The sequence below is a fragment of the Pelecanus crispus genome, chromosome 3 (assembly GCF_030463565.1).
Source record: "Pelecanus crispus isolate bPelCri1 chromosome 3, bPelCri1.pri, whole genome shotgun sequence".
Lineage (NCBI taxonomy): Eukaryota > Metazoa > Chordata > Aves > Pelecaniformes > Pelecanidae > Pelecanus > Pelecanus crispus.
In genome coordinates, this window is record NC_134645.1 from 124,834,060 (window position 1) to 124,845,094 (window position 11,035).

Sequence of the window (11,035 nt, forward strand, 5' to 3'; positions counted from 1 at the left end):
TCAGACACCATTAGCCTTCATTACCTTCAGGAGTTATGTTGCAAATCCTGCTTTCTAATAATGGTGAATTTCTGTTGCTTTTCCTCTCAGAATGCCAACAACCATGCAATAGCTGCTCAGCAATCACCACAAGCTCATGATCTCATTGCTTTTCTCTTGTTCTCCTTTGTCTCATCCCAGCTAAAGGTCTCCCCTGAAGCAACCAGCCTTGGGCTGTTATAAAATATAATAGATGTTCTATCACTGTTTAGCTCTGTAAATCTTTATTCCAGAAAGAAAGATCACTTCTAAGCATGGGAAGACAGTTAACACTTGAGCTCAGAAACCCTTGTGCTTCTACTATGGAACTACAGTTCTATGAAACCTACTTCTTTTTGAGAACATACTCTGACACTTTGTGAGCACTTCATCGTGAACCTTACACCAATTCATGAGATTTGGCTTAAACTGGCTCAGTTCTTCACTACTGATTTTGGAGCATTTGTATTTGCTGCTCTATCAGAAACCTTTTTTTTTTTAAATGGTAAAACTAACCAGCACTTACTCTGGGAGAGTATGGTTGGCTCAGACATGTCTACTTTCCTGCTATAGCCCATTCCTGAAGGTGTGAGTCCAGCAGTTCTACCACTGGCCACTACCTGCTCTGTAAAGAGAGAAGTCACAGAAGTATCTGGAAATGACAACACAACTAACCCGAATGAGTGATACAAACCCTTCTTTTTAACTGTAATTTAAAAAAGGAGGCTTCTTGTTTCTGGAGCAGAGGTGAACGTAACCTTATGCTCCTCAGAAAAAGGAGTGGCTGTTTTCATGAACAGAAGGTTAGTGTTCAACAACAAAATTTTGTACACGTTGAATTTTTCTGGAAAGGTTCACTTTATTGTGTGTTTTGCCTATGTGTATATATACAAAACTTGGCAAGTGATAATTCATACAGTAAATTCAAAGTAAATACTAATTCTCTCAGTAATTCCTAGACTGCAAAACCCATTATTTTTTAAGCTCTTCACTCACTTCTTTCCAAATTTTCTCCTCTATTTTTGAAGTATCATATTCTCGCAGCATATCAAATTCTAGCCACGGCTGGCTCCACTTCTGTGCTTCTTTCATTTTTTTTTCAGGTAGCTCAAACTTTATTCCTTTTACATTGTATTTTGGCCTTTCCCACCGTTTTGACCATGGTTTAGGTTTCATTCGTACCTGCAGCTAGGGTGAAAGATTTAAAATTCCCGTTACTTAATACCTTTTGGGTTTTTTTTTTTTGATTGTGAGCTTAGCAAAAGGTGAGATAACTGTTGCTCTAACAGAAGGAAAATAAGAGAAAACAGACCAATTTGTCAGTATATTAAGGAAGTACTACTTTACACTGTTAAGAGAAAAGGAATTTTTTGTGTCTATATGACTGTTGTCACAGTATCTTGTGAAACTTTTTAATTAACAGTCTTGATTTATTACACAGTCCTTAAATTGACAGATAAAGTGAAGTTAACTGATCTTCTGTATTTCTACTCCTGTTCCTTATTAAGGAAAAGCAGCATGACAGGGAAAGGGAGGAATGTTCACTGTGAGTTACCAGACAGCCCTCCCTGACAGGGTCTGCTGGTTTCTGGATCTTCTCCGAGATGTGGTTTTAGCTGACTCTTCCAATCTTACCTACCACTCCCAACTCAGTAGCAACAATAACATTTCTGTAAGAAAAGCTTTCCCTTCTGCACAGTGTTACATAGAGGCAGGTGGAGGCTGCTACTCCTTGCATGTCTTAAAAATTAACTACTGAGAATGGTAGATATTTACATTCTCAACATTCTTTCACTACAGAAATGGCATAAAGACTTGCCTTATTTTGTGTACTTTTGTCACCCTGGTAACTAATGCAATGGAGAGCTGTTTAACAGCCTTCCAGGATATCAGTCAGAGATTAAAGTTACCTAAATTATCCTCCACTTTCCCTCTGAACCATGCATCCCCTACCTTGTTTACAGGAATTTCTTCGTGGTCTAAACGAGACACAGGTTTCATATTCATATCAAAAGTGCTATATTCAGGGAGGGCATCTCGCAGGTACATCAGGTTGTCATCCAGCCTCTTTTCTAGCTTAAGAACCTCGATCGCCTGGATTCGAGGATTGTATAGTTCATAACATACTTCAACACCTTAGAGAGAGAAAGTCTGGTTTAATGAACCAAATTCATTAGAAAGACTAATGCCAAATTAGTATTTCTTCAGTGTTATACATTCCTGTATTATTCAAGAACTGCTTTTTACTTATCAGAGAACTACAGTATACAGTGCTGTGGGCACGTGATTGTACACGTGCATTGTGTCTACACAGGCAAATGCAGATTTCTTCTGTAAGTCAAGTCTTTGATAACAATGGCTTAAGGGACATTGAATGGCTTCAATTTAAGGAAGATGAGCTTGGGTTTTAAACTTTACTCCCTTTTGGTTTCAATGGTTGTTACCATCTATCTCGCTGTATGTGTAGCGTATATAAAGAGACATCCACCCCTTTCTTATTTGCTCACAGAACATCAGTATTTGCATCTTCCCCCCATTTTGTCATAAACCAGAATATGAACCTATTATAAAACTCTGCTAATCTGTGGCTTGTTAAACAGTTCACGGATGCGGCCTCGGTTCATGCAACTACACAGCGCTCAAAACTGGGCTGGTATTTACATGGCTAACAGTAGACTGCCCAGGCTCAAAGATAAGCACAACCGTAGCGGATCACATTCAGTCTCCCAAGAATACACATCTAAAAATCACTAAGCATATAGACAAAAAATTACTAAGCAGTTCCATGCCTTCAAATATATAGCACAACAACATCTCTGTGTATACAGTTTTAAACCTGCAGTATCCCTGAGTAGGTAGGCTCACGATTTCACTTTAATCTGTTGCCATCCTGTCCGCAGACTAAATTTCTACACCAGCTATGTCTTCACATACAACTTCAACATTTTTTGCTTACCTTTTCTAGCATAATTACCACAGTTAAAAACCCACCTTGGTCTTCTATAACATTCCGAAGGACAAAGGTAGCACCAAGTCCTTTTCCTCCTCTTTGAATGCAGATGCCTACAAACCGGTTGGTTTTTTCATTGGCATAGGGATCTGCAGTAGTAACAGCAAGTACGCTGCCTGCCAAACAAACAAAAAACCAAAAAACCTGTAGACTGTTCAAGTAAACACATACCAAAATGTGAGGAAAGAGCCACAAAGTGCATGTTTTATTTTCCACTAAAAACTGCCAAAAATGGAATAAACTTCCAACATGTCCTGGATTAATGTATGTTAAAGTGATTCTGCAGGTTAACTATGAAGCTGCTTCAACTTTAAACCTTCACCTTTATCTTTTACTCTTCGTTATGCAAATTGAATACCAATAATTTAATGTATTTTCCTTTCTTGAGCTTTACTGGTAAACCATATGCTAAAGTGCCAGGATTTTAAAAAAATGTAACAAACACATTAGTATTACATTTTTAATGGAAACTGGATACAAGTATGAAATTAAAAGACAAAGTAGTAAGCATAGAAACACACACTAGTTCATGTAACACACCTGATACTGTGATGGTCTGTGATATTCTACAACATCCAACCACCCTTTTTACTATCCCACCCAATGAACAATATTGATAAAACTATGAAAGTTCTGTTACTGACCAACATAGAACTCTGGGATGTTGAAGACTTTTCGTCTCTGTATCATATCTTTTCTTTCTATATAGAATTTAAGAGGATCTGTTCTCCCTCTGGGAGGTATAAATTCAGGGCTCAAGAACCTGTAAGAAAATCCAAACTTCTGTAAGTATAAAACAAAAGCATTTGCATAAAAAGCACTAGAGAAGTCCAAATATTTGACATAAAAATTAAAAAATTACCACCTGTTAGCCACCAATACCAGCTGCCTTTTCAGAGATATGAACTGCAGTTCATGAAGTTACAATTTTTTTTTTTGTTATCCAAAAGGTTTTTTGTGGGGTTTGTTGTTTTTTTTGTTTTGTTTTGTTCTTTTAAACAATTTTTTTTTCAAAAAAATAAATAGATGTTGGTCTCGGAGGAGCCAACTGAAAGAGGACAGTTTCATTACTGCTGTCACAGCTTAGGAACAGGTTATTTCATGGTTTAATTGTAACCCATGTGACAGAACACCTAGTATTTGATGACTTTATAGTAACAGATAAGGAACAATCAGTTCCAGTACCAGTTTTTAGAAACAGCCAAACAAAGCCTACAGGAGACACCATATAAATGTTCTTTTGTGTTAGAGAAGCTTAAAGGGACTCTTAAAACTATTTTCTGCTCCAATAAATTAAGCCATGCCAAGGAATTTCCTCATGCCCTGTTAACTCAGTTGTCTGACTGCTGAGTTGAAGGCACACCTCCTGACACGGTACTGGCCTGGGCTGAGGACCATTTCCACCAGACCATTTGGATGTGGTCACTCTGCTTTGGATGGTAAGACCGCTTGGCCTCAGAGCTAGAGGATGAAGCTTGACACGTTTAATTCACTAGTACAGACATATCTTAAAAGTCCTAGATCTGGCCAGGAGAGAAGTGCCCAACACACACAAGGAGGACAAACACCTGCCTTACAAACTGTACGGGGGCTGAGGGAGGAGCGCAGGGCAATGTGCACGGCAGCACAGAGGTTCTGGTTGGTGCTGCTGCCTATGGGCAGCCACACAGACCCTAAACAACATCGAGCCTACTCATAATCTTCGAAGTTGCACAATCTCAGGAGAATGAAACGTCGTTTAAGTGTAACTCTCTGTTCTGCCCAGCTGCCACATCACACACTGCCTTTTTTAGAGGAGTCGGGTAGACTCTTCACTTCTTAAAGATACTTCCGTTAAGAAATCCAAAGACAAGAGTGGAAATTTTTGTAGTCTAATTTTTAATACCTTCCCCATTCCTAGGCTGCCTATGTGCTATGGTTTTTTTCTTTTGGGGTGGATTGAGGGCAGATGAACAACACAGTACTACCACTCTCCTTCCAGACACAGCACTGCAGTTTTAACCACCCCATCATTTAAAGCAATGCAAATGGGTTGAGGTGACAACAAAAACACTCAGAACAAGAGACGTCTCATGAAGGTTACCACTGCTGACATCAGCTCCATTTCACAAACAGTTATGTGCTCACAGCTGACCTGAAGGTCTAAGGCAAAGGTAGACACAGGACCCGTGCCCTGTCACCTTGTGGCATACTGAAGATGCATGCCTTTAACAGACAGAACCTCACGCATTAACGCCCAATTTGCAAAAGTGTTCACTGCTATACCTTTTTTCCATGTTTCACTGCTTTCAGGAACTCCAGAACACAGTATTTTAAGGTGCTTTAAACACATTTCAACATAAATGGTCTTTGCTAGAACTTTGCAAGTGCTTTTTGTGTAATAATGCCTTAGAGCTTTAAGGAGGTGCTCACACAATTCCCAGCCTGCCCGCAGACCTGAACACAAGTGCACCAGGACACCCTACCTCCTCTCCTCTCTCTGCTTCTGCTTGTCAACAATGACGGGCTTTGGAGGCGGCTGAAATTTTTCTGGCTTTCCATCGCTGTTAATTCGATACCCCGAGCAAGAAAAACACCCTGTAAAAATAAAATAATTTTAAAAAGCCCGCGTTTTCAAGTCGAACTCCCCCCAACAGTCCCGCAGTTCCAGATCCCACTCCCGCAAAGCAGGCCCGGGGCACCGAGGGCACCGCGCCCGACCCCGCTCTCTGGGCAAGCACGCCGGGGCGCGCCGAGGGGCAGGGGCAGGCCGCGGGCAGGAAGAGGGCACCAGGCAGGCGGGGGACAGGGGCACGGACGGTGCTCACTGCCGGGCCGGGCGGCGGCGAGGCCTGCGGCAGCGGTCCGGGACAGCAGCCTTCCGCAGGCGGCTGCCATGGCGACTGCGGCCGCTTCCGGCTCGCCCGCGCATGCGCGCAGCGCCACTACGGCAACCCGCGGCGGCCAAACCGGCCCCGAGCGCGAGGCGGAGCCGCGGCTTCTGGCGCTGCCCTCCCGTGGCTGCGGGGAGGCGCAGGGCCCGGGGCCGCGCCGGCTTCGGCTCCTCTGGGGTTTTCCCACACCAAAAGCTGGCGGCGGGGCGGCCCAGGTCATACCTGAGGGTCCGTGGGGCCACAGAATCATAGAATCGTTTCGGTTGGAAAAGACCTTTAAGATCATCCAGTCCAACCATTAACCTACACTACCAAGTCCACTCTAAGCCAATCAAGGGTAGACTAGACTAAACCATGTCCCAAAGTGCCACATCTACCCGTTTTTTGAACACTTCCAGGGATGGGGACTCCACCACCTCTCTGGGCAGCCTGTTCCAATGCTTGACTACCCTTTCCATAAAGAAATTTTTCCTAATTTCGAACCTAAACCTCCCCTGGCACAGCTTGAGCCCATTTCCTCTCGTCCTGTCGCTAGCTACTTGGGAGAAGAGACCAACCCCCACCTCACTACAACCTCCTTTCAGGTAGCTGTAGAGAGCGATAAGGTCTCCCCTCAGCCTCCTCTTCTCCAGGCTAAACAACCCCAGTTCCCTCAGCCGCTCCTCATGAGGCCTGTGCTCCAGACCCTTCCCCAGCTGGTCCCTGCCGCGAGTGGCCCCCCCAAATGGCACAGGGCCGCTGCGGCTGCCTGCTCGCAGGGTGGCGGCGAGGGCAGCGGGTTGGTGCTGGAGCCAGGCATCCCTTCAAGGGCGGGAGGAAACCCCATGCAGTGCTACAGGCTTGGGGAAGAGTGGCTGGAAAGCTGCCTGGCAGAAAAGGACCTGGGGGTGTTGGCTGACAGCGGCTGAACATGAGCCAGCAGTGTGCCCAGGTGGCCCAGAAGGCCAACAGCATCCTGGCTTGTGTCAGGAATAGTGTGGCCAGCAGGAGCAGGGAGGTGATTGTCCCCCTGTACTCGGCACTGGTGAGGCCGCACCTGGAATACTGTGTCCAGTGTTGGGCCCCTCACTACGAGAAAGACATTGAGGTGCTGGAGCGTGTTCAGAGAAGGGTAACGAAGCTGGTGAAGGGTCTGGAGCACAGGCCTTATGAGGAGCGGCTGAGGGAACTGGGGTTGTTTAGCCTGGAGAAGAGGAGGCTGAGGGGAGACCTTATCGCTCTCTACAGCTACCTGAAAGGAGGTTGTAGTGAGGTGGGGGTTGGTCTCTTCTCCCAAGTAGTTAGTGATAGGACGAGAGGAAATGGGCTTAAGCTGCACCAGGGGAGGTTTAGGCTGGAAATTAGGAAAAATTTCTTTATGGAAAGGGTAGTCAAGCATTGGAACAGGCTGCCCAGAGAGGTGGTGGAGTCCCCATCCCTGGAAGTGTTCAAAAAACGGGTAGATGTGGCACTTTGGGACATGGTTTAGTCTAGTCTACCCTTGATTGGCTTAGAGTGGACTTGGTAGTGTAGGTTAATGGTTGGACTGGATGATCTTAAAGGTCTTTTCCAACCTAAATGATTCTGTGATTCTATGAAACAAAGTGGCTCCTTTCACCCCCATCCCTCGAGCGGGTTTTGGGTGGGGGAGAAAGACCCAAAAGGAGGACCAGAGAGCACCCCCGGCCCTAAAGCGCCCGTGGAAGGGGAGAGGGGCGGGTGCCGTGGCGCTGGGTCGCAAAGCCAGAGCTTGGGCTCTGCAGCAGCGGTGGGAGCGCGGTGCAGGCACGCTCATGGCAGCTCCTTGGGACATTGAGGAGGTCCACCACGTTTGTTAATGCTGGCTTTGCTGCACAAAAGTGGTTATATGGTTTCCAGAAACACGCTCCTGTGTGTTTTCATGATAGAAAGCCTCTGCTAATGAATTTTTCTGGGCCATTGTTAGCTCTGTCCATAATTCAGATAACCTGCAGTCCCAGTGATTTCCCCATGGTTAATTTAGAAATGATTACATACATTGGTATTATTGAGTTACTTTTAATATGCTTGTTTCAGACAGGTTTCCTCAAGTGTCAGTAGCAGTCTGGATTCAATTAGCAGCTACACAGGCAGGAGAGAGGCAAAGTTTAAATGAAGAGTGTGGACCTCTTAAATAACACCCCACTATTTAAAATTTGCAGAGATTCACTTCAAAATGTGCCTGACCTCATCAACTAATTAAATTGATCATGTTGCCTGTGATGTTCCCCCAGCCCCTTTTACTGGTGGCAGCTGACTTTGTAGCCTGCCTGAGCCCCCACATTAATGAGAGCTGTTTTCTAGTTTGTGATCAGCTGTTTGGTTTCTTAGCTGTTGTTTAGAAGATGATAGGGTGTGCAGAAGACAAGTCACAGTATTTCTTGATAATCTGCTGATCTAACACAGAAGTTAATAATCAGACACAGATGGGACAGAAGAGGGCACTCTGACCCTTAAAATACAAAAATATTTCCACCAACACTGAGCATGCCACTTGAAGCGAAGATTCCTTCTCAGGATTATTCTTTTTTTAAGTTCTTGTCACTATCTAAGCACTATTAAAAAGTCAGAAAAGTATATCTCAGAGGGGTGAGGAACAGAGCATATCCACCCTCAGAGGGGTAATTCCAATAACTTAATGGTGATTGAGGAGATGCCAAAACAGCTGTAAGGAGATGTGTGGGTTATGACTTGGAAAACTGCAGATTTGTGGCTCACAACTGTCTTTAAAGAAGAGAATTGGATGTTTCGGTGTAAGGGAGCCATTTCTAACTTCTTAGCTGACCATTGTTGATGGCAGCCTAACAAGACCATCTCGACAGCCTGGTACTGCATCCAGCTCAGGGATTCCCAAGTCACTTCACCTGAGGTTCCCTACAGGACCCTGCACCCTGTGTCTCGTTCCTGTGTGGCCTGTTGTGGCACCCTGACATCAAGGCACCACTGATTTGCTTGGCTAAGCCAGTCAGGTGTGCCCCAGCTTTCCATTTTTAAAGAGCACAAGTGCAGGTTATCAAGGTTGACTTGCAGACAGCTGTTCCCTTAGGTACCTTTAGGTACTGTGTGAGCTTCTTACTCGTGATGGACACCCTGTTCTTAGATCTCTGTCTTCAGGGACAGGTTTCTTGAGTTTGAAATGCAGGTACAATGGCCTCAGCTTGAGTTTCTTCACTAAGCAGGTCAGATAGAGTAGAGGAAGGGCTACCTTCCTACTTTTCTTACCTATATAAGAAAATTTATGAAAATATGGATCACTTCATAATCACGTGAGTTAATAATTTCTGTAAAATGCTTCTAGGAGTAGGATCACATTCATAAAGGCACCACTGTACTCAGGTGATCTGGCAAAGATTAAACAGACTTTGGGACTTCTGTGAATTAACTCTGTTTGAGTTAAGCATATTTCTAGTTCCCCCTGTCAGGTCCTGGGGAAGCTCACCTGTGGTTCTTTACTGCTACCATACAAAATTTATTTGTGACCGCTTGTCCAGCTTGAATTACAGCCCCCTATTACCAAGTATGTGTCATCTTCTCATGTAGTCATGGTCAAGTCAGTCTTTAAGTTATTTTTGATTAGAAGTTTTGGCCGAATCTACCCTGGAGGAGCAGGGATGTCCCATGGAGCACACTGTAGGTGTGTTTCCACAATGCCTAGGCAGCTGTGACTCAATCTAGGGATGCTGTGCCCTGCAGCTCTTTTCTGTTCCTACCAAAATGCACTGCAATCCCCTGTCTGAGCATCTGAGTTTCCTTGGGAAGAAAACCCAGACAGGTAGAAAATAAATAGTGCTTAGCCTGATCCCCTCTCATCTATGGAAGTAAGGTGGGGCCAAGGTCTTCCTTTAAATGTCATCCTTCATGTTACTGCCTTTGAAGTCTCTTCCAGTAGTTCAACACCCTTCTTGAACTGTTTGTTTCAAAACTGAACACGACAGTTCAGTAGTGCTAAGAGTCATCCCAAATGTGGAGATAACGATAGCTCACAGTCTTCAACTGCGTTTATATCCAGTACTGAGGTAGCCCTTTAGGCCACAACATTGCATTGAGAGGTTGGGTTCAGTCAGTTATCCAGCTGGGCAAGCTCCCACCTCCAGCCTGTTTCAAAACCAAATCTCTTTTGGCATAGGTGTTTCAGTGACCTGTCTTCCTCCCCTGACATTTGTGTCCTTGCAGATAAAGACAATATATTCTCTCTCAGGTCACCAGTATAACTGATCCCTCTTGGACTTATGTAGAAACACACTTCCTTGCGAAAGATGCTACCGAATGATGGTTCTGCTCATTAGTGGAAAAAAGGCAGATGTTTAGGGACTACCCTGAGATGAAGGAGACCTGTCTTGTGTTTTGCTCCACCCTTTCTTTGTGACTCTGAGCCACTCATTTTTGTTTTCTGTGCTTTAGCTCAACTTTGTTGTAAGCAAAGCCCAAAGAACAGACCTCAGACCATATGCTGCTTTTGGCCAGATAGGGAAGGGGTATACATTTCTGATGTGGAGATGCCCAACAGGCTGTACTGGTGTTGGCTCGGAATGAGTTCAGAGACAGCTACAAACATCTGGGTTTGTATGACACTGAGCATGAGTTAAGAAACCCCAAAACTTGTTAGCAGCACTGGGGCAGGACTCCTACTCTGAGTTGTGTGAACATGGGCAGGCTGCTTCCTGGCTTGAGCTGACCTGCCTACCTGCATCTAACATATGCTGTCTGGATTTAACCCACTCATGTCCCCATGAGGCCAGGGACGTGGTGCTTCAGTCCCGGCATAGATATGTGCATTGATCTCTGCAGCACTGGCATGAGGGCTGTCAATAAAGCCTTCTGAAACAGGCTGTCTTGTGGTCTGAAATCACAGAGGTTTCTTCTAAACACCTGAGGCCACCTTGCAGCAGCCCCAACACAGCTGTCTGTGGAGTGTTGGGGGGGTTGTGAGGAAGGGAGTGAATTTTCATGTTGCCCAAGGGAACTTGGGTGTCTTTCTAGAGGAAGCACAGCAAAAGGTGGTAACACCTGCTGTTGTTGTTACTATGTCTCTAAACAGAAAGAGATGTCTACAAGGGGATGAGCTGCTCTGGAGATGTGGTCGGTTGTGCCTTCAGGGTTGAGAAGAGGCAGTTGGATATCCCCAGATTCCAAAAGA

At 44.8% G+C, this 11,035-nt stretch overlaps 1 protein-coding gene across 1 annotated transcript; it reads right to left on the bottom strand.

Moving 5' to 3' along the window:
• Positions 1–882: 882 nt before the first annotated feature.
• Positions 883–5,905, bottom strand: MRPL19 (mitochondrial ribosomal protein L19). The gene is made up of 6 exons (XM_075707882.1): positions 5,836–5,905; positions 5,494–5,605; positions 3,673–3,791; positions 3,010–3,144; positions 1,972–2,153; positions 883–1,206 (listed from the first exon to the last, which is right to left on the bottom strand). The coding sequence occupies exons 1-6, from the start codon at positions 5,903–5,905 to the stop codon at positions 991–993; spliced, it is 834 nt and encodes a 277-aa protein (XP_075563997.1). The 3' UTR covers positions 883–990.
• Positions 5,906–11,035: the final 5,130 nt, after the last annotated feature.